The 24,877-nt window shown below is 37.2% G+C and overlaps 1 protein-coding gene across 1 annotated transcript in view; it reads right to left on the bottom strand.

Moving 5' to 3' along the window:
* ESR1 (estrogen receptor 1) overlaps positions 1 to 24,877 on the bottom strand; it is a 162,978-nt gene that overhangs the window by 15,712 nt on the left and 122,389 nt on the right. Inside the window, 1 exon segment of the mRNA XM_048296803.1 lies at positions 10,413 to 10,551. Coding sequence (XP_048152760.1) covers positions 10,413 to 10,551 — 139 coding nt within the window.

The raw sequence follows: 24,877 nt of genomic DNA, 5'->3' as shown, positions 1-24,877 counted from the left end.
GAGCACTCCTGAGAACTGCTTAATTTTTCCTAATCCTTTCACTAGCACTTAGCTCAGAGCTAGATTTCCATTGTGTGGCAGGCAGCTGGTCACTGCAACATTTGGCAATTCAACTTTTATGGGCTTTTCCTTCTTTAAAAAAATTTGATGAAGAAATTGTGGTTTAAACTATGGTAGCATTTGTGTATGACCAGCAACTTTGATATTTCACATATTAGGTTCCCACAGATGATGGTAACAAGTGCAGTGTAAAATGTAAAATCTGAAAAACTGAATTGGGTGTATTCAAGTATATTCCACCTCTGTTTAGACATCAAGAAAATCAACAAAGTTCAAGTATATTTAATAGCATCACTGTCAAATAAAAAACTCAAAATCAGACAGAAGATAATGAACAATTGCTCAAAATAATTTCTATGTGCTAAAATTTAAATCATATGGAAGTAAAACACACATTAATTTTTACATCGGGACAAGTTCTGATGCTTCTGATACACTATATTTGCTTACAACTAGAGAAAGATTAATTTCCTCTCTATAGAGTTTAGCACAGAGGACTAGAATCCTTTAGTAGTTTTGCACTAACTTAAATAATGCCCCCATAAAGGTAAGTTAAAGAATTTAGTATTTCAGGATTTTGCAGAAATGAAAAGTTTCTGTGGACCATAAGACAAATGACTCATATTAGATAAACCCCTCATCTTCATGTCTGAGTGCTGTCACTCAGTCATATCTGTCATATTTGTTTGGTTCTTAGAACCTACAAAACTACTGCAGCCAGTAGTTCAAAGTATTACACAGTCTGAAAAAAATTGCAAAATTTTTATGTCTAAGTTAAATCATTTGAATTAAAGGTCTTAAGTGACTGCATAGAAGTTCTATATGCATGAACTTTAGTAGGTCTATAGAATCACAGCATCATTCAGGACAGAGGGCAATTCAGGATGACTTTAGTTCAACCTCCCACTTAAAGTGGGGTCAGCTCACTCAAGGCTTTATGTAAGGCTGGTCTTGAAAATCTCCAATGATGGAGACTGCATAACCTCTCTCAGCTTAATTATTTTCATCCTCGTGCTTTTTTCCTCCCCTATATCTAGTCAAAACCTCCTCTGCTTCAATTTATTACTCCTGTTTGTCAGTCTCCCATCAGGCATTTTAACAAAGAGCTTTGATAACCTCCTTGTAGATTGTAGGTTAGGCTGACTTAAAAGCCCTTTCTCCTCCAGGCAGAACAAATCCACTTCTCCCAGCCATAAAGCATGGAGTCTGGCCTTGGTGGCTCTCCACTATGTTTACTGAAGTTTATTAATATATTTCCTGTAATAAGCAGCACAAAGCTGGATGTGGTATTCCAGATAATGAGTGCCAAATAAAAGCAGGATAATGGCTTTCCTCCCTCTAATGCCTACGCTACCACTGATAGTGGTAGCAGTACCAGGGCTATTCCACTGTATGTAGGAATAAGAATCTAGATTTTATTAAAGTCTTGGGAAAAACCTAGACACAAGGACTGCCTTTTACAGAAGCACAGGGTCAAGTAAAAATTAATAATGAAGGGTGCTTGGGTGAAGGGAACAGGGACTCAAGGACTCAATAGATGTTCTCATCAAACTTTTCATTCAAAGGGAAACACAAAATAAGACAGATGCACCCATCAAAACAAAGTCTGACTGTGTATTTATCTCTCTGCCTTCTTTTACTGTGGTACTTCATTTGGTGAAAAGGGACTACCAAGAACAGATGGGATCCACAAGGCTAGGAGAGAGAATATCACCTTCACAAATGGACTTAGTAACTTGGTCATGTCATGAAGCCTCTAAAGGATGTGTTTCCTTGTCACAGGATGTGTTTCCTTATGAAACGGGGGAGGTATCACCGAGAGAAAACTGCAAGGACAATATTCACACCCCCAGTCAGGAAGGAGGACCTTCACAGACTTAACTCAAATGCCTGTGCTCTGACACAGGAGGAGAATAGTAAGTCTGCACACAGACTTCCAAACAATAGATGACCTTTATATACATTAATGTATTCTATATAAACCAGTTCTATTAATAGACATTGATAAAAGCTTTCTTCTCCAATGTAAAGCAATGCACTGAAACAGCTTAAGGAAGTGGGATGTCAGGAAAGCTCCATCTGTAAGGTTTAAAGACCAAATCAAGAACATCTATTGGGAGGCTTTAAATGCTGTCAGACAGTCTTTACAGGGCTATTTAACTAACAGAGGATTCCACCTTTTCTTAATGATCTGCTTTATCAGTCATTAAAAGATGACGAAATTGTTATCAGCAGAGAAATTTTACTTCAGACCATCCTGCATTTAACCAGTAATACCAAGGGATTGTGGAAAAGGCTGGGGGAAAAGTAAGCAGGAAAAAAATTAAAATCTGAAAAAAATTAACCCCAAAGCTCTAGAACAAAACAGCAATCTGCAAAGAACAGGAGTCAAAGAAAAAGCAGAAGCTACCAAGTGTAAAGTAAATCACAGTATCAGATGCAAATCCTTCTGTTAAAGAGAAATACCTATTGTTCTGTCAGTACCCAGGAGATTAAATAGCATTTTGCTTTGGAAAAAATGTTGTTTAAATCACAGCAATCAAGCTTGTACCTTCACAAAAATCAACCATTAAGTGGTAGGTGGTCATGAAGTTGTGAGCTTCAGAAAGGGACAGATTAATTATATACAGGGCTTGTTCTATATTTCTGTTGTGTTGTTTTCTGTGTGGTTTTTTGGTTTGGGGGTTTGGGGTTTTTTAATTGACGTGTTCATAAGCCTTTAGAGGTAGCAACATCTTCTGCTCATCCCAGGTCTCCCTGAATACTGGCTTTCAGTTAACACACCCTGGGGAACTTAATAGACTACAGTCAATGGCTGGTATTACAACCTCCTCTTCCTGGAGTGTACTGTCAAGAGCCCTTTGTTTCTTATTCAATATAAGCTTAAGAACAAAGATTTGGGTCAATTGCTGGCTAAAATGTATTCAAAAGTTATAAAATTAGGCCAAGATTTAGAAGTCATCATTGACAAATACTGGCAATAAATATGAAGTAGCACATTCATCAATAAAACATAAATAAATAAAAATCTATTTTAAAGTTATTTTCACTTAGAGTTAGTCACAGAATACCAGAGCTGCTGATACTGCATAGATTGTCTGGAAATCATCTAGTTCAGTGGCCCTGCTCAGACCTATATATTGTTGAGTTTTCAGTATCTCTGAGGATTGAGACTCCAAAACCTCTCATCCTGTCACTGAGGAGAATCTTCCACTGCCTTCTTCATTTCCCTACCTTCATCAGATATTTATCAGATCTGAGTCTTCTCAGACTCTCCTTGTATGAGAGTTGTTCCAGTCCATTATTTGTGGCCCTTTGCTGGTCTCAGTCCAATATGTACATGTCTGTCTTGTACGGAGTAACTCAGAACTGGACACAGAACTCCAGTTTGCCACAGCATGTCTGAGCAGTGAGAGATCATCACCCACCTTTTCCTAATGCAGTCTGGGAGTGGAGAACTGCTGGCTCAGAGGGCACCCAGTTGTGCTGAATTCCCAGAAAATGTATGGAATTTCCCCCACCATGGTGTCCTGGAGGCAATTCTGTATTTATTTACATGCACATGCTTAGGGAGGTTTCCCACTAGTAAGTTTTGCTGATTATGTCTTTCCTGTCCACATCATCCTGGTTTAAAGTTTCCTCACCAGGTTGGCCAGTCTGTGGAAATCATGCTTTTGCCCCACTTTATGGTATTGATTTCATCTCTTCCTAGACATCCTTGATCCTCACAGCAGGTTCCATGATAAAAAAGTTGAATCCCTGTTGTTGACACCAGCTATGCAACCAGTTGTTGCCCTGCAGGATCTGTCCATTCTGCCTCAAGACCTTTCTCCTCAGCAGCCCCCATGGACTGAACCACCTGGGCTTCCACATGCTTGGCACTTGCCCTTAGAGCCAGGAAGCCAACCAAGTGTCTTTCCTGACTGGATGACCAGAGGATCATCTACCCAGGTAGATAGGGTAAGAGTACACTACACATTTGAGCAGTGGTCAATCAGGTCTGAAACACAGAGACAATGAGCTACTAAGTACCTTTAAAAGATTTTTCTCTTTGTAAAATATGATGTGAAATGGATCCACAAGCATGCCAGATAGGAAAAAATCCCTAAAATGCTGCTATAATAGTTCTAAGAAAACTGATCCTTTTTTGGTCACATTTAAGGCATTTAGATTAGAAAATTATTATAAAGGCTCTCCATTTGGGAATAATTAAGCTACAATAATTGGCCAAAGAAAAGTTATTCTGATTTACAGGAGAGTCTTTTTTCCTTTAGTTTATATTCAGTATGAATCACCATAAACCCAAAAAGCATTTCAAAATTCTCTTCATGTCAGAAATGCAAAGAAAGTTTGATTGTGTAATTAAACAGCATCACAACACAATGTGGCCTAGAACTGGGGCCTAAGCTTCCAAGGTCAGGGTTCTTAGATGAACACGTAATCTCGTAATTTGTGTAGGGACAATCTTGAACCCAGAATTATTTCATTTTCTCTGAAAACTTCTTTCCCGTGCCTATAAATCCCCCAGGGAATCTAGCAGTTGGAAACTGTGAAGATGCAAAAATCATAATGAGAGGGGGCTTTCCTTTTTTGGTTTTTTTTTTAAGAATTCATCACTTTGAACATCACCCAGAATTTCCCCAGACTCTGGAAAAATCTTCCTGATTTTACATTTCAGTTGTTCGAGTTACAGAATTGCGCAGTCTTTGAATTTTGCTCAGAGACAGTAAAGACTGATCCCAAATAAATAGACATTCATATTTCATTCTTTTAAGTTTTATAATTCTGTCTCTTGTAATAGGTTGGGTTTTGTTTTTTTTTCATTCTACAGGGCCTACAGTACAGTAATACATCTCAAAATCAAACCATGAAGTGAAAGATGAAAGAGAAATTTAATTTCTTGAAGAGATTCCTTAACTCTCTACAAATTAATCCATTCAGCTCTATCAAGTAAGTAGCCTAGTGACAAGATGATTTTTTGAGCTGGGTTTTCTGGATGGAATCTATTGCTGTTAAAGATGAAAAGTAAATGTACAATTGCTTTTCAAATCCATTTGGAAGGGCAAATTTGGATATACTTGTTGCCTATGGGCTTTTCCAATTTGAAATAAATACAAGCAGAAGGTCACTAAAGAAGCATCCTGAATCAAGCACTTATGATCACTTTGCTTCAATTTTTCTAATAAATCAATGGTAATTACTGCATCCACAATTACACACTGCCAAATGAAATGTTGTGCATTTACTCAAGTGACAGACAAGTGTGGTGTCCTCAGACATTTGGAACAAGTTGAGGGACTAGTAAAACATACTCAGATTTCATCTTGATGCTCTTCTATTGTATCTAATTTTCTGTCTGACAAAATATCTGCATAAATAACTTAAAACATTATTTTCAGATATAGTGAGAAAAGTTCAGAAAAATAGCCATGAAAGCAGTAAATTATTCAGCTATCCTGTCACACAGTGAATGCTGTAAGTCTTTTTGCTATTTGTGTTATCCACGGCCTCCTGCCATTGCTCAATACAAAAGTCAGTAAAAGGCAAAGTCTTCAGTTTATTCAGAGAGAATGAAAAATCTTCATCAAGCACCGGAAGTGGAAGTGAGTAAGTTTCCCAATTAAAACCAACCCTGAAAAACAGACTACCTTTCTCCACAAAACAAAGGAAAAAACCTGATAGAAACATGGAAATACTGACTACATTGAACTGAGATTTTGTAAGTGCCTAGACAGATTTTTTTTCTGCAAGAGATTTTTTACAATTGTGATAAGAAAATAACCGTAGAAAATAACATGAAGACAGCCGTACTGTCTTGTATCAAAGGTAAATTTAGCTGTGGGCTAAGCACACAGGCATTTGGATCTGCGGGTTTCAAGTGACTACCTCTAGTGCTGGGCTGGAAGAGGTAATATGGATTATCTCATATCTTCTCAACATGTTCATGACTTCATACAACTCCTGTCATCTTTACTTTGTTCCCCTTCTTCTAATGAGCATCACAGGCAGAGAAGTCAGTCTATTTAGTTATTCTTTGTAGCAAAGCTCATATCTCTATTTAATTGCCTGTGCAACACCTCTGGGTACCTCTTCTATTCTTTCAATATTACTGTCAAGACAAAGAAAATCATAAAGGCACAGTTTTCCAAGCACAGATGAAACACAGAATTAAACAGAGGAATGACAATGATCTGTATTATCTCTATTTCCTGTTGTAAAGATTCTTGGGGAGAAGGAAAGTTGCAGTCTCATTACTTTTTGACTACTGGCAAACAAAGAACTGCTGGTTTTATAGAACTAATTGCTGGTAACAGTGAGATGGAAAGATCAACTCAGAATGCAGTTTAGGAAGATCAGAATTATTATTCTCCTATATACATTAGTTCACTCCTGTCTACATAAAATTTGGAACTTGTTTAATACTTTTTGGAAATCCAGCAAGATGTCTCTCATCTACTTGCTTGTTAATTTCTTAAAGGACTTCAGTGTATTCATGGCTTCCTCTACCAAAATGCATGGTGACTCTTTTATGTCATGTTCATTCAACTTCAGCCAATTCTCTTCTTTAGATGGCATCCCATCAGTTTCTTTACTGTGGTCACCAGGCTTCCTTTTTAAAATGCAGCACTGCATTTCCCATTTTGCTGGTACTGAGAATGTTTCAAGTGAGATTCAGCAATCCAGCTACTTCTTTCATGAGTTTCTCTATAATTATGTTTCAAGCCTTTGAGTAACCTGGGATCAGCATGATATGTGAATGCAACAAATCCTGTAAAAATATAGTAAAATATGACTTTCTTATTCCTGAAGAAACATTACATTTTCTTCAAAATTATAAACAGCCTACTGTCAGGCCTGACAAATTTCAACCCTGGTCTAATGACATTTTTAAAGCCTAGTTTCTTGGGAACCCTCCAGACAGGAAACATCTGGTTTGTCCCACTAGGAACCTAAGCCTTTACTTCTAAATTTGCCTTATACAATATACTAATTTTTAAAAACAGAATATAAAAGACTTGAATTTATTCTTTGATTTTATTAGGTACTGTACATCATTGCAAGCACTGTGAGTGTGCCATTGTATTTTCTGATTGAGCCTGTTTTTCTAATCTATAATTATTGTCATTTGAGCTTTTTTAATAGCAGCAGTTGTACACTGTAAAAATCTACCAGTTCTATGTAACTGGCAGGCTCTTAAAATTCCTGATTTTGAACCAAGACTCAAGTGTTTAGGTAATGCATTAACAGAATAAGAAAGGGTGCATTACTTCATGAAATACACTGTCTAATTGCAATGCAGACTGGGAACAAAAAGAGATAATGTGATTATATTCATCCATACAGAAGAAAGCAGTCTACACATACTGGCAACTTAATTGTTGTGTAATTATTTTCTTATAGGCAAAGAAAAATTTTAAAAAGGAACACAGAATTAATAACTAAGGGTTGCTGTACAGATATTTTCAAGGAGTCTTCCAAGTGTGAATTGTTGCAAAGGAAAGTTAAAGAAGTATCTATTTGAAAATGTAACTGGTTGACTCTCATAAAATTAGAAAAGACAGTTTCTAAAAGATCTTCAGAGACAAGACAAGCATATGTGTAATATGACCCAAGTAGGAGGAGTGAGTTGGGAGAAGAAAGATCACATTTTTTAAAAAAAACCAGCAAAGCTGAAATGTTATTTTTATGACATTTCAGATAGATTTTAACAAGACAAGGCTGTATTTATCTAGCCAAAAGGCAAAAAAGTTGTATAATAAAATTTGGTGTCAGCTAAGCTTTATGAACAGATGTATACAAATGACTACCTATATCCAAGGTCCTTGACAGAAAGAATCTGTTAGAATCAGGATAAGCCTGAGTGCAAAAAAGGAAAGGGATGCTCAAATCAGAGAGGATGTCTGCAACAGAATGATCAGAGAGATCTAGAGGTGTGCGCAAAATGTGGCAAAGCTCTGTAATAAAAATACTGAATTTTCACTAAATATGGAAATGTTGGACGGAACTCTGAGCAACCCCGTCTAGTGGAAGGTGTCCCTGCCCATGGAAGGGGGATTGGAACTAGGGATCTTTAAGGTGCCTTCCAACCCAAACCACTGTATGATTCTGTGAATGTTGGCACTACTGTGGTATTTGCCCAAATACTTGATGAAGTGGAAGGACTTCATTGAGTTAAAGAGTCCTTGAATCAGTGTCTGTCCTCTCAAACCTGACAAACAATGTATTTTTGCTCTATAAAATTCTCAAAAGGCAATTCGCCTAAATCAAATTAACACATAAAAATATTGTTACTACTAATTAACTAGTAAATTAAGAATTATTTAACTGATTAGCATATCACTGCTTCCCAGAGTCAAGAAATTTATTATTTTACTATCTGCAAATATCCCTACCAAGTGGAGTGAGGCAAGTATATGATGACTTAGACAAATGTTTATTATTTGAAAATTAGAAGATGTATTAGATCTACACTTTTACAGGCTTGATTAAAACTCAGAAAACAAAGGGCCCTAACATAATATGTGGTTCTAGTCGCATGCAATTGTTTCTTTTAATCCAACAGTTGGCTTAAAATTGTGTGAATCAACTGCTCAAACTCCATTTTACTCAGAGCATGGGGATTTCAAGTTGAGGAAGACCAAAATTTCAAGTGTTTCCCTAGCTCTTTGTTTGTTTATTTTTTTTAGCTAAGATCAGGAAAAAATATCATCTGGCTATCTCTGCTCTTCAGTTTTCAATTTTTTCTCACAACCTGAATTATGTAATGTGGAACAGGTGGCTTGGTCTTTAGAAGCTATATTGCAATTTATAGTAGTTTTCAATGAAATACTATATTTACTTTCCTAGCACAGTAAATTTTAGTTCTTCTGTTCACTTAAAATAATTTTAAAACTGTTGTGGGTTTTTGTGAAGACTATACTTAAATTTAGACAAACATATTTTCTGTACATAAAATGAGAATGTATTTTATACTTATCCAGTTCCACAGCTCACAGATCATATGCTTACACAAGTGGAATAGGGTTTTTCCTAAGGCAATAAATATTTCTCTATTACTATGAAATACTATATTTTACCCTGTTAGGCATTATCATTTGTATTTTACTAAAATGCTAGAAGTAAATCCTAGGGGTTTCTTTTTGCAAATAGAAGGCAGGGAATCAAAGGATTAACACTGCACAAATGCAACCATAAAAACTCGGTACCCCACAGTCAACAGAGCACGTTGATCATAAGACATTTCTCTGCTAATAAGAATTTTGATTAATTTACACAGCTGGTGGCTGCAGTAGCTGAAGGCACTGCCCTTGACTTTCTGTTGCCACCCCTCTGCCCCTGCAGCTACGTGATGAAGTCAGAGCTTGCCCAGCTCTCAGCTGCCTCGCTCCATCTCAGCTCGGCTCTTCTGCCACTTCCAGTTTAGAGGAAGTTGCCAAACTCTGCCCTGAAGTGACTGGTGTGCACACAGCAGCTCTCCCTGACAACTCTGTTATGTGGGCAGTAGTCTTCAGCTAAGAGGACCACCAATAGCTAAGGTGACCCTACCTTAAGCAACTTTTCCTGAAAACTTTAACTGAAATTTGTCATGAAATTCTTCCCATGACTAGGAAAAAGAGACCTTGAGTTTACATTAAGATAGTATAAAATATGTTTTAAATTATCAGTCTTCCTGCTTTTATTGCGAAGACTGCCAGCTGAAATCCAGGATATTGTTGTATGGCAGAGATGCATATTTTTCTCTCTCAGAAATACTTAGCATATTAGCAAGACTGGCTAAAAAAAAGGCTTAGTGAAGGAAGCAAGTATGTGTTTGACATATGTGCCTCCACTTTTCACGAGGAAAGAAAACCCCCAAACTTAATATATCCTCTATAAATAAATAAGATTGTGATTGAGATTCCCTGGGGATTTTCTTCCAAAAAATTTGGCTGGCTGCTTGGATAAATTCATTCTAACTAAGAAAAACTAGGAGGATTTTAAATAAACAAAAATAACTATCTGAATTAAATTAGTAGTGTTCAGTTTTTAATCTAAATTACTTCTGCAACAAACAGTACAGATTATAAGAGAAATTTACCGCTGCCTTTGAAAGAAAGTACTTCAAGCAGCAGATGAATTTCAGATGTGTTACTTGTCTAATAAATGACCAGTATCAAATTCCTGAGCATTTCTAGGTTTTTTAGAGTTCGTTTTCCAGTCTCACCTACTATAAGCCTGCTTGACATACGAAGGACTGTCAAACTGTAGTATCATTGAGATGATATCATGAGCTAAAAATTAATCTGAAATTAATCTAAAAATTAAGTAGAAATAAATTAACTTAAATAATTCACAGCAACATGCAGACTGACCTGTCCAGCAACAGGTTAGGTGCAAACAAAAGCTTTCCTGGGTGTTCCATAGAGCGCCAGACTAAGCCGATCATCAGTATCTCTAACCAGGCACATTCCAGTAGATGAACCTGATCATGGAGTGTTAAATCCACAAAACCTGAAAAAATAAATAGAAGACAGTAAAAACACTCCAGTTTTGTAAGTGGAACAACATTATTCAGAGAACTAGGTTAAAAAGTGAATTAGAGCCGGATAATCAAAAAGAACAATAAAACAGACATTTGTTCTCTTTATATTTTGGGCTGAGTTTTGTCCACTGGGGTTCCATGCTAAAGAACAGTCAGAACTTTCTAGCCTACTGTTTTTGTGCTGGCTGTACCCTACCCAAAAATAAAGGCAAGAGCCTGGACAGCACCTCCATCCCCACACCTGTTGCCAGGGGCCTGGGAATCCAGGTGCACGATGCAGAAAGGGATCTGTCTGCTCCAGCGCCACACGGCCTGGGGTGAGGTGGAGGCGAAATGGAAAAATCCCTGCTACAAAATGAATTGACAGCTCTAATCAGCTAGCCCCAGGCCAATTCTCTTGGTGGAATGCTGTTTTACAGACTCAAGGACAATTCACCATACTGCAAGTGCAGTACCTGTATGGAAGAGGAACCAACAGAGCATTTCATATAAACTAGGGAGCAAATGCTTATCTTTGCACAATCAGAGTTCACTGATGAAACACCTGTTTGTATTCCTACTGGACTACAGAACATGGAGGAAGGAAGTACTTTGTATTTAAACACTAGAAACAACTAATGCAAAATAAGAGATGGCTTATAACAATACTACAAAAAATGAAAAACAAAGAATAATGACGAAGGTAGATATGAAACCATAACCACAGTGGTCCTTCCTGTGTTCATTTCACGCAACAGATTGAATTATTCTCTGTTTTGAATTCTCACTTTTCAAAAATGTTATTTTCAATCCAAAAATATAACCAATGTGGAGATTGCATAATACAATTTATTAGATCTTGCATAAGTTATTCTTTGAAATTAGAATGAACTTCTTAAAACACAATGTGCAGATGATGCCTTAAAACAGATCTTATTTCTCTTTTGCTCAGTGTTACAAGTGAAACACATTATTGAAACTTGCCATAATTTTTTGGTAATTGTAATGATTTATACTAATATTCAGAATACAGGTTACATGGTAAACTACCTTACCAGCCCTAAAATGACTGGGATTTTCCTTCTGTTGTGTCCTCTCTACAGATATATACTGAGTCAGTTTTGAGGAATATACATGACATACACTTAAGTATTATCTTGAGAAAAAGGAAGAAAAAAGGCACATATTTTACAAGTTAAATGTTGTGCTAGGAAATACATTTTTCAAATAAGAAAGAGGTAGAGAATAAAGAAAATACAGTTCATAATAACTGAGAAAATATTGTTAAGTTTGGTAAAACAGTTGTGGATATAATTACTTTTAAAAATATCTGAGAGAGCTAAGCAATCTAGTGATAAGAAATCATCCAAGAAAAGGAAACAGCTTTGACATGTTTGAAATAAAACCCACCTATCAATCATTGGAAGTGAATTTAGGCAGTTGCAATACCTGCTGTTTTTATGGAAGTATTAACAATAGAGGAAAGAAATAATTGCTTGTTTCTGTATTTTTCCTTTATTACCAAGTACATAAAATTATTTTCAGACTTCAAAGACTGATGAAATGGCACTTGCCTGAGTCACCAAGCAGCTTGAACAATAGAGCTGAAACTTAAAAGAGCAACATTCTTAACTACAAAGCATTGGTTACAGCACTCAAGAACATAATTGGCAGAAAGAAAATGTCTGTATATGGAGAACAAATAATAAACAACAGGTTTCCTATTAAGTATTTCCTTAAAATGATAATACATAATAATTGCCTTGATGGCTTTTTAGGTGGCACTGTAAATTTATTATCTTGCTGTTGATAAAACTAGCTAGTTAGTTTAGCTGGTAAAACTAAATGTCCTGCCCAGAAAAGCTGTGGATACCCATCCCTGGAAGTGCTCAGTGCCAGGATGGAAGGGATTTTGAACAAGCTGGTCTAGTGGAAGGTGTCTCTGCCTGCTGCAAGGGGGCTGGAACTAGGTGGTCTCTAGGTCCCTTCCAACCCAAATAATTTGATGGTTCTATAAAATAATAGATTTGATGAAACAAGGTTCCATAAGATATTTGATGCTGTAAAAGCATGCAACACATTAACTGAATGAAAATACTTTAAATTTCACATTTCAGTATGGGAAAAGAGTAATGAACTGAAGTGAAGTATTTCTTAAGGAAGGACATACAGTTTACTTCTTTACCATAGATAATTTTTAATGATGACACAGAAAAAACAGAAGTCATAGTTCAGATGTTCTGTTGGCATGTGGGAAACATCTAATGAAGACAATGAACTTTATAAAAAGCCAGGGAAACTCTGAGAGTGTAAGAAAGTTGAGTTACCTTGGTGTTACACGAATCTGATAACCATCCTGCAAGTGGGATGAGAAGTTAGACTGAATGGTACAGAAAGGTCAAAATGAATGAAGCACTGAAAAATATGCCCTCTGGTGAGGAATAAGAGAAATTTAGTTACTCTTTGGGAAGCTAAATAGTCTAGAGGGGTTAAAGGACTGCAATGGATAAATATCCAGAGAAAAAGAGTAATGTAAAACATTACAAAGGATAATGACATAACAGAGAGAAGCCCATGCTGGAAGCTAAAGCAGCTCCAAGTCAGACTGCAAATTAGGGGGCTTTGTTAACAAGAGTAGTCATTATCTAAGCATCACATTAAATTTCCTTGAATTTTCTCTCATTTGGAACATTAATCAAGATTTAGCGATTTTTTTAAGACATACTCTTATTCAAGCAAGTTAATTCAGAATAATGTTACAGAAGGTTAAATTAAATTATGAATAAATCACTAGTCAGTCCATCATGTAGAGCATGCTGCACATTAGTGTAGCTGAAATTATGTGTAGTTGTGCACATAATTCTCAAATTTCAGTACTCCTTTAATGTTGGAAAGTTTTGAAAATTATTCACAAAGTATTTTTTAATTCTAAATTTTTGATTACCGTGCTTCAAGGAAGAAGAAAGATATTCACTTCAGTGTTGATAAATTAATTAGTTGCAGTTTGGATATAACCTACATCTCACTCCATATACCAGACTGACCAATTTCATGAACTTATATCAATCAATATCAATAACCTAGATTGCCACTAGTCCATTCTATCCAACATATACCATATGTTCAGCAGGAGAAAGATGCTTAGAGAACAAAAGCCATGCCTAGACCATTCCTTGTTTTTCAAACACAGGTAAGTTAACAGCGTTTCCAAGTGATTGCAAACAACGAACACAAAAAAATGTTCCACAAATTCTTGTATGAATAAGGAAATCTGAACTTCTGAAAAGCCAGAATGATATTCAGAGTAAATCTCTGTAACCTGGGAATTTGAGCAGCACAAGGACTACTGGAAATGGTATTCAGTAAAGCACACAGGCTTGAGAAAATTGGTTTATGCCCTAAGTTGTTTGATTACAGTAAGGAACAACATAAAGCTCAGATGATTTTCATTTATTGCTAATGTAACATACATTGTGCACCCTTCACTTCTCTGAAATAACCACTACCAACACATGTATACATAAGTGTATATATTTGTGTCAGATTTTACCAATCATTTTGAAACTAATAAATTCATCATTTGCCTCAGTGACTTTTGACCAAATAAGTAGCTACCTGTTTTATGAGAAACAATTTCCATAGCAATTACCATTCTCTGAGACCCAATATCCAGTGTCATTGCAGATTCAATCCTTCAACAGTAAGTCCTCCACTGGGCACTTAATAACATTGAGGATCATTATCATAATGTTGCAGTTTCTCCTAATAAGACACAACTACAGGGTTTCCAGACTGCTCAAAATCAGTTGAGTAAAGGTGAAAACAAATTATAAATAAACCCTTCTTTTTTACATCTGATCCAACTCTAATCCAACCTATATGTTTATACTATATCTCCTAATTACCATGATGTGTGCCTAAAAGATGAATGTCAGCCAATTTCTGCAAGAAAATAAACATTATCATGTCATAAAGAATGACTCTGTCTCCAGATGCTTTGAAGGAAAGTAAAGTAAAAGCAATAAATAGTTTTAGAACAACAGCAAAGCTCCATCTATCAAAGTATCCCATTTACAACAGCAATTGATACCAGATGTTTATGGCAAAGCATATAGCAGGAGAAACATGCTTCTACAGGAGGTTTCCTCATGTTCCAGAGGTGTGTAGCTCAGTCTTGCTGGAAATGGTCTTTTTGTGACTGATGTCCCTTAACATTTTCCCCTCTAAGTTTCTCCAGGTGCTTTCTGAACTGACTTAGGCATTTAATGCAGTTCTGGTATGTTTTATATACTCTGGAGCAGTACTCTCCAGTAAGAAGTTTCACACTCTCAGTTAACACTATGTAAATAACAATCTCCTGTTGTTCTGAAAAAAAAATCTCTCTGATTTTCACTTGATACATCTAATTATTTTATTGGAAGATTACATCATTCCCTAGGTCATCTCACTTCTCTTTTCCAAGCAATTTTAGTATATTCAGTCACTCCTCAGATGAAAGTTATTCTGTTCAGCTTTGAAACAATATTGTCCTTCTTGGATCATTTTCCCGTTCAACTATATTCTTTTACAGACAGTGCAACCAGGACTTCAGACTGTTTCAGTCTGCCCTTATTTTCATCACATTATTCAACTTAGTAACATCCATAATTTTTAACGCTATTATCCACACCCTTTTTTTCCAGCAAACTTATAAATATGTTGAACACTAAAGTCTTAAACGTCCTGTCAGCTTGCGTGCTATGTATTTAACTTAATAGCAACAGAAGTTTTTGTAATACTTCCTATGGCAAAAAACCAGGATCTTGAACAACACGAAAAAGTTGTGGGAAATCAGAACGCTCCTACATTTTGTGTCTTAAATGTGTCCAGACAGACCATTGCTTTTTCTATCTTCATTCGGTGTTTTGAAATGTGGCAACAACCACTGAAAGAGGCTGTTGTTTGCAAATCAATACATTATCTCAGTCATGTGACAGTCATCTAATAGACCACATTTGGAACAGAATGCTAATTAGGTTGGCAAAGCCAGCAGGAAAGTAGCAGTAGGTGCTGCAACCTACTTGCTAGCAACCATCCAATAAAGGAACAAAAGAGAGAGGCTTGTGTAGAGAAAAATATCCAGGTAGATGAAAGGCAAACAGCAAAATAATTCCTATGGCAAGTTCTGTTCCCAAAAAAACAGCCACAGAGAGGAAAAACATCTGTTCCTCCTAACCTAAAGCACGTTGAAGGACCAATACCTCAGTCACCACTGTTTGATCAAGTGGTGAAATCTGAGCCTGTTTTAATGCCATGAGCTTGGTACCCAACCTCTCCACTTCAAACAGAGTGGTGAGACTGCATCTATGCATTTATCCAGCACATAAGATGATACTCTGTTCTGAAATTGCACAGATCACTCAGCCCCTTCAACCTTTAAGGCTGAGCCCTGAAACCTCTTAGTTAAGAGGTGGCTAAAACCCACACCTTGACTATAGCCTTGTCCGTACACAACAACAGCAGAGCAAAACAAATTCTGAGGCCAAGTGAATCAGAGAACCACAAACACTGTTTTCCTTGAGCCTCAGTATTTACACAGCTATTTCTATAAAGCTACTTATTCCTAATTCTTTCCACAGATCTTCAGACAAAAATTTTAAGACACTTATATTAAGTTTTCCCTCCTAAGGGCACTCACAGTATGACATGGACATATTGGTTTAATTGTTTAGACAACACCCGTGTTTTAAAGCAAGACTTATTTTGAAAACCAAAGATCAAAGATCTCTAAACCTCAACATCTTCAATCCAAATATTTTGCTAGAAGGGTAGTCTTGTTATTTCATTTTTTTAAAAGGATATTGCTTTTGTTTCTGTAAGTGTGGTCAGAAAAAAATTAACTACAATTTACTAAGTTCCTGGGAGGAAATCTGAAAGGCAAGCACAAAGCAAGTGGCACAGTTTTAAGAGCCTCTAAGTACTTTGTCTGCTCTTTCACAATTCTCTATTTTTGCTGCCTGTATAATTATAATATAGCAGCACACCAATGCAAGCTTACACACTGTCTCGTCTGAGTGTAAACAGTCTGTCAGAAACTAAATTTCTTGCGATCAAAGAGAACAGCATCTGCTCTTAATTACTGTTAGTTCCTTTTGAAAATTATAATTCTCATTTTGCCATTTTCAGCTCTAATGGTTTTAAACTTCTTTCTGAAAAATAAAAATTACAATTTACAGGCATAAACTTAATACAGGTTAGAAAAGTTTGGGGTTTTGGGCAAAACCCTAGAAGTCAGAAGGATGATGAGGTCCTGCTTTCACAGTCTGTATTCATACTGAAAGTCAAGATCAAGCAAGCTTTTGCTCTTCACCTCTAGTGTTTCCATCCTCCCCGACCTGGCCTTAGGAAAACTACCTAACAGTTTGGCAATTAAACCATCCAGCCAAACTCCCTACCTGACACTGTCCCCAGAACAGGATGCTGCAGGGATGTCACATTTGTCACTTTTATTTCAGATCCCATTTCTAGGAGCTGATCTGCTCTGCCTCCACTTAGAAGTTGCACTGTGATGATTCTGAAATGCATTTCTCAGGTAAATGAGAACTGTTTCAGCTCCTTTCCAGGAATACATGAAATTGTCACGACTTCACTCAATGCCTTCTGCTTGGACAAAAAGTACATGCTTTTTCAAACCTGTCCAGCCCATATCTTTTCAGAATGAGAAGTCTAAAAAGTTCCTGAGGCCACTCCTGGTCAAGTAGCCAATTCCTTGTTCAGTACAGGAACCTCTCTCTCCCTCCTCAGGTACACACCAGTGTAAACTACGACCAAGTGCATGCTGCCTACATCAGATACATTAAATACTGTCCTATTTCAAGTTTCCTATGCCAGAGCGAGCTTGTAAATAAGTTAGGCAAGTAAAGTTGATCTACTCAAAGCAATACTTTGCACCAAGCACAACTAGAATTTAGGGCCATGGAAACACTTCAGAGGTAGTGAGAGACAGTTGCCACTGGTCAGACACACATTCTCTTCTCTTGACAAACTCTTGCCACATTTTTAGGAAATACTGATGCCTTGCCTGAGAGAAACATGAGAATTCCCCAGCACAACACCAGCTTGGCTGGCAATGCTCCTAGAGAGATGGACCATGCACTGCCAGGGGGTCTGCAGGAACACCCAGCATGAGAGCCAGCCCTTAGCTGTGAAGTGCTCCTGTGAGTTTTCAGGACAGCAAGTTCTCTCTAAAAAGCAGCACAAGCAAATTATTCTGCAGGATTTATTTGATTGCCTGAAGATCTGTCCTTTGCTGGTGGATGGTCAGGCTGTGTGTCCAAAGCTCAAGACTTCCTCCTTGGAGAGAAGACAGGCTGGGTAATGTTGTGGCTCAAGCCCATCCCTGAGTCAGGACACAAACATACCCAGTGAAGAAGCAAAGTGCTGCCAAGTCCTGACTTTCTCACACCTGCACTGTGTGAGTCTTGACTTAAACACAGGGGGGTTTTTTGCAACTCTTTCACTTTGTTAACCAAAGATTATTCCAGAAAGTGCATTAGCAGTAACCATTTAACACAAATACATTGAGGCCTTCCATCAGGGAACATAATAAAAGTAATCGGCACTCACACAGCACTTTACATTTCCAAAGGGCAGTAAAACCATTATGTATTATTAAATGTATTTTATAGATAGAACACAGGGAGGTTAAGTGCCTCATCCAGGAGGAGGCAGGATTAGGACAGAGGTGTCTCAGCACATTCTGTCATCCTTTCAACCACGAAAACCTTTAAGTTGAAGACTCCTTGAGCTCAAGTGAAAGTTCAGTAAAGGTAAAAAAACCAGAAGCAACTGAACTTTTCTCATAGATAAAAAGGAAAAAAAGCTTTGCAAAACTAGATTTGGGGGGAAAAGTGTTCAGAATGTGAGCAGAAAAGCAGGATGCAGGGAAGTGCACAAGCATTAACTTTAATCAGTCTCACTAATCTAGGCAAGGTAACAACCTGTACAAAACAAATCTTAGGCCTAAGTTTTCCTCACCCTCTTAACAAGCAGTTTTAAAAGTTACTGAAATAAGAACAAATCTGCTAATAATAATTATAATGACAACTACTGGATAAGATTATTTTAAGTGAAGGCTGCCTGCAAGTTTGCAAGTGAAAGCTTATCATACTTGTAAAGCAAGAAGGGAGATGTACATATATTTTCTGTACAGAAAATAAGCTCTTCAACTAATCAATAAAAAGTGATGTTCATTATTAAATGAAAAATTCTTGCAGCACTATAGAACAGTTATTTAAGGCATGTTAATGGTAATTCCTTCCTGGACTGTAATCCAGATGTCTGAGACACAAGGTACGCTTTGACAACACTAAGATGTTACTTCATGGTTCTTTTACCACTGAGAGCTGTGCCATTTGTCAGGAAGTTCAGGCTTGCAAATAAAAACCACAGAACACTGTCTGTGTATTGGGAATGGAACAGCAGCAGCTGTTCCCTGTGATTTTGAGTGTAGGAACCCCCATCAGCTACATGTGAAGGCTTTTCTTTGAAGGTTGTCCTCTGAGTTTTTCCCTGGACAGGTGAAGAAAGACACTACTCAAAATTTATTAGCTGCTGACTAAAATAGAGGGTATGAGGTAATACATCTTTTATTTATTGTCTCTGCAACAGTTAATTACATTATATTAAACTTATACCAGTACTCAGGCCAGTTGCAAGTAGTTTGGAGGGATTTTTGGGGGATTTGTCATTTTTGTAAGAGGTCACAGCTATGCAAAATGTTTTCCATCAAAAGCAGATGGAGCTAAAATAATTTCTGGGGCCGGTTATGCATTCTTAACTGACTTTTACGAACTCAAAAGACAGACTCATAAATACAAGCTGTCCTCTCTACTTCATTCTTTCCCCTCCTCCCCTTCCCCACCCAACTAGGGCTGTCACACTGCTGGTCTCTTCTGCTGGTTTAAGCGCTCAGATAATTGATGAAACAACCTGTCAAGAAGGAGGAGCATGAAAGCGACTGATGGGCAGTTAGGGAGCACCAACCACCTCTGAGAGTTTACACTTTGTGTAAATCTGCCCTAAGACTTGAGGTAACATCCAGCATGACTGGGATTTTTTTTGTCTGTTCAGTTGCATCCAAGACAGTATGAGGTTTTCAGCATTTGTTTGACCTCCTTACTAAAGTACCAGGCTATGCTCCAATCACAACCTAAACCAAATGCAACTGATGTTTTTGTGCTGTCAGAAAAAAATCATTTGAGGCAAAAGATCTCATTAAGCAATCACTCTTTGAGCAATCTCTTTAAGAAACCACAGTTTTCAAGCAAACATATAATCACTGGAGGGGGGAAAAAGGAGGCAGACTGAGGTAGACTTTCAGAGGTTTTTAAATGACCCCAGCATGCCCCTGCAAGGTTTCAGTTGTTTCAATATACAATTACTGGAGGAGAATTTTAAAACTAAAGATCAAAGACTTCCCAGTTGTTTTCCTCTTTTGCAGAGTGCACCTACATGCTTTTACTACATCCTCTTACTACTTTTATAAGCACTCTAGCTGGCAAAGGCACTTTGGATGGTGCAGTACCCTAATGGTGTCAGTGAGAGCAGCAAGCCAGGGGGTGGTTCACATGGAGCCCTGACGGGAGCTGGCTTGAGCAGCATCGCATGCCTGGCCTTCACTGTGGCACCGGGAGACAGACCTTGCTAGAGAAGAGGCTCTGGAAAACCTCAGGGTGGATAAAGGCAATGCCACATGGTCGAATGGTCATAGCAGGGACAGTATAGGGATGGCAAGTGAACAAAACCAGGTTAAAGGGAGGCTGGAGACCTACTGTACCACAGGCAGCTCATTCTACTGTTCTGCATCTCAATTTCGCCACAAATGTTAGGGTGTAAAAATATCTCCATTGTTACATTTCTTATCCTTTTTGTTCCTTTAATTATAAGAGATACATGAAAGACCTAAAGGTAATCATAACACAATCAAGAACATTTTAAAAAAGAGATAAAATTAGATTTGCAAGATAACACAACCAATGGCCAGTTTCAGCCACTCTTCTAAACTCACATTAAGTTATATAAACTGAAATTAAGGATTAACCCTATTCTTTCTGACTTTCCCTAAAATCCTGGTTTTACACTTTTATTTCCAATAATTCTGTTTAATTCTTCAAGAGCTAAGGTTTCACTGTTTCAATCTCTGCCCATGTCTGGAGGCTTTAGAAATGTCACTTTTTAAATGTAACACTTTTTTTGACTGCAAAAACTTTCACATGATGAAATTGGGAGGGCTATGCGCTCCCCTTCATTCATAAAATCCAGTGAACAAGGCACTAAGCTTTTTTCTTCAATCTCTCCCACTACTGTGCTCACCACTGAACCAATTAACATTCATTGGAGCATCTGGAATTAACAGAAAAGAGGATTATTTTGCAACCCAATGAAAGAGGGGGAAAATGTCAAGTTTGTAGCGAACTAGAAAATTAAAACTGCTTCAAGACCACATATAGAAATTGCTCAGAACATAATGTGCTGCACCCAAGAAATAAGTCTAACTTAAGAGTTCATGGTCTGGTCATTCTTTATAGTCACTAGGATATAAAACTAGCTTGACTAATGCACCTGCATCCATTATATTCCTTCAGATTGTTCACTTTTGAAGAAGTATTATTCTGTCAATTGTACTTATATGCGAGTAACAGAAGCTGTATATATGTGTACTTTAGCATCCATTACATTGCCTGGTACCTACATCAAAACAAAAAACACAAGCACATATAAATGAAACACTAAATGGTTCTTTTTCCTCCTATTCCTTTCACCCCTACATGACTGGTTTTGAACAGAACCCAATCTCTGAAAAATTATCCAGGAAATTGTAGGGATACATCAAAGAGAAGAAAGACAGCAAAATTAATTGCAGCAATTTCCTTTAACCACTACAAGAAGACTATTTCAGCAGCCGTGTGGGAGTGTCACCATAAGACAGAGCAAAGGAATACTTTGCAGGGAAAGCAAGACACTGGAATGCAGCTGGCAATTCATATTAATTTCCTTGTCCAGGGACACCTAGTAAGTTATCAAGCAATATGTTTCCACAAAACACATCACTGTCTTAAACCCCTTTTCTTGGACTCTTCTTCAATGGGTATCAAACCCAAGGCACCCTCAGGAAACTGTCCCACATTTCATGGAGCGGGCTCAGGTGTGCACACAAAACACAGGTGTTGCACTTGGAGAACAGTGACCTTAACTCAAGCTCCCATACTGCCTGCTGAGATACATACTGAGGCCAGAGCTCAGGGGCTGAGGTTGGGAACACTCTGACAGAGCATTTTACATTAGGAAGTGACAGGCTGACACGTTTAAAACCCTCTGGGTAACACGTCAGATTTCACAAAATGAAAACAAACAAATAAAAGAGGCTGGTTTCTATCTGGAAATATGACGTCCTTGTCAGCACCTCATCTTAGTTTTCAGCACTCTACCAGGCACCTATTCCTACTCAGCATTGAAAAATGTACCTAAACTTCTAGGAAATATATGACCCTTCTTCCCAAAATTGTCTTGTTTTTTTTAAACAGGTGCCCAAAATATTTGAAATTTTATTGAAGTCTACTCTTTCACATTGAAAAAACGGTTATTATCTAGCAGATAGTTTAAAAAATTTCATTTTGTATGAAGTGAGAATGTTTATTTTTTACTGTTTGTATCTGCCATGAAACAAAGAAACTATTTACACAACTCTAATGGAGACATCTGGAAAAGCTTTGGAACAGTGTACAAGCTCATCCAAAATGACCAGACCTATAAACTCTATTTGTCATCCTTTGACAGGACTGGAAAATTGCATGGAATCCCACTACATTAAAAAAAAAAAAAAAAAAAAAAAAAAAAAATCACTGTAATGTCTTGTCAAAAGTTCAATAGGAGAAATTAAAGATTAGAAGAAAAATATGTAACTTAAAATCCAAAAAGTTTTCCCTGGAGTTATAATTTGATAATTTTTCTAACTTATAAAAAAAGTGGTAGTTTTCATCTTTCTTATTTCAGACACATTTTTATTTATTTTGTTTTTCTTTTTTTTTCACTTGTATATGAAATGCAAGTTTGACAGACTGCTTACAGATGAGAATAAAAACCTATCAGGAAATGAAGCCACTTCATACAGCTCAGACATAGTCTGGGAGATGGTTTTGTCAAAAGCATCACCACACTGATCCTCGAAGCACAGTTTGAATCATATAAAGAACACTTTTTCAGGCTGAAGGCTCCTATCCTGAGAGGCAGAAGAACTGTTTTTGGTGAAGGAGCTCTGAGGCAGCAAGTATCACCTGATTGTTACCCAAATGGTGTTGCCCGCTTTTGATGATATCCAGAAGGTTATGGGTTCCTGTTATATACTTCTGCAGGTCATCTCTGTTTATATGCTCCCATGGCTACACTGGTACCATGAGGAGAGTTACCAGAATGAGACTAAGTCACGCAGTAATTGCAATATGGACACAACCAAGACAGGTCACACAAAACTGATGTTGCACTATGATGGTAAAAGACAAACTTAAAAACAACTGAACAAGAGACAGAAAATATGAAGCAGCAGTGCGGTAAATACTTGTCAAGATGACACAGCATTCTAACTTTCATTATCCTAAATATGTTTATTAATGATCTGACAGACCAAGAAAGCAATGAGGCAGCAAAATATGAAGATAACAGAAAATAATTTAACTTAATCAGAACAAAAAGAACATGAATTTCAGAGATACTCAGAGAAGTGAGTCACCTCCTAACTGTTTGTGCTAAGTCTGGAATCAACCTAAATTTTAAGCATTTTCAGGCTGCATTTTTGCACAGGTAGAAAATCAAAATATGAACTGAGAAAGAGGGGTGAACTTGGAAATTCAAACAAAAAGAGGAAAAAATCTTAATATTATTGTCTTACAAATACACAAGAAAAAAAGGTAATTCTGAGTGTAAAATAAAGCATCTACAAACACATTTAAATATAGTCCTACCCCAATTAAACATCAAGAAGCTGCTCGGAGACTTGGAAGCCAAGAGACTCTGAGGGTTCAAGAGGCTGGCAACAAGGGGGAAAACAGCTCATCAACATTATACTGAACTAATTCTGACATCCCATAAGTGAATAATTTCAGTCTTCCATCTACATGAAATTAGCACTTACAAGTTACTTCACATTATTTGTAAATAAAATAAGACATGGAAAGCTGGTAACAGTTATTCACTGTCAGCTGAAGAAAAGCAGATCTGGATTCATCAGACTGCAGTGATGGACTTTTACCAAAACCTCTCAGAAGCCCTATTACTGACAAATAAAGTACAGAAAAGCTCATCTGGAGTATAAAGAAATGAGCACTGTGGCTGCACTGGCTGCAGAAACAAGGCAGTAAAGGAAATGTGTTTGTGTTGCTTGGCACTGTCTCATTCAAATATTCGAATGTGTGTCTGTTTGAACACTTGATTAGAAGTGTCCCCTTAAAAAAAAAAAAAAAAGCCAACAAAAACAACTAAAAAAGCCGAAAAAACAACCAAACTAAGAGAACAAGAGGAAAACAAACAAAAAACAGAACAAAAAAACCTTACAAAAAAGTAGCATGTAAAAAATTCTGCAAAATATAAGCCATTCTTTTTTGCGAAGAGAGGCATACTGTCAAGGCATAAAACAGGAGCATAATGAGCAGTGTAAAAGAAATAGAATATTTAATTCATATTTATGCCTGTAGGCTAAGAATTTTCAAATTGAGACTGGGGGAGGGGGAAGGGGGTGTTTCACAACTATTTTGTGTGCTTCATATCTTTTCCATGCAGCCGATAAAATCCTGAGACACCAGTTTAGGAATGGATTCACTGTGGCACACTGTAATAGAGTTCTCCATAACTGACACAAGGGGGCATTGGCAGAGTCAGTGTTTTCCTGTGGTAAAGCAACATTCTTCTCGAAAAGTATAAAGGAACATAACCCTGCACGTTTACCTGGGGGAAAAAAAAGGTTCATTTGGTATTCATATTGGAGCCAATGATCCTTCATAACTGTGTTTATATGAATACCAAGTGGGGAAAAAAATGAAGTCATGAGTTGACAATTGTGCTGGATTTTCATGGGCAGCTCTTCTGTGTCAGCTGAGAACCACTCTGTGTATACTGGTTTTAAAAAGTGTGAGATGTTAACCAATTAATACAAGGGTTTAATCCCATCATCACCAAGTAACGTATACTAGAGCTTTCCTTTTCCACAGACATTGCAAAATCCCACCCTGCAGACGACTAAGAGTCAACTGCTGATTCCAAAAGGCTGCCACATGCTTCTGTCAC

The sequence above is a fragment of the Corvus hawaiiensis genome, chromosome 3 (assembly GCF_020740725.1).
Source record: "Corvus hawaiiensis isolate bCorHaw1 chromosome 3, bCorHaw1.pri.cur, whole genome shotgun sequence".
NCBI classification, from domain to species: domain Eukaryota; kingdom Metazoa; phylum Chordata; class Aves; order Passeriformes; family Corvidae; genus Corvus; species Corvus hawaiiensis.
The sequence above is the reverse complement of the archived record's forward strand: the minus strand, read 5'-3'. Positions and strand labels throughout refer to the sequence as shown.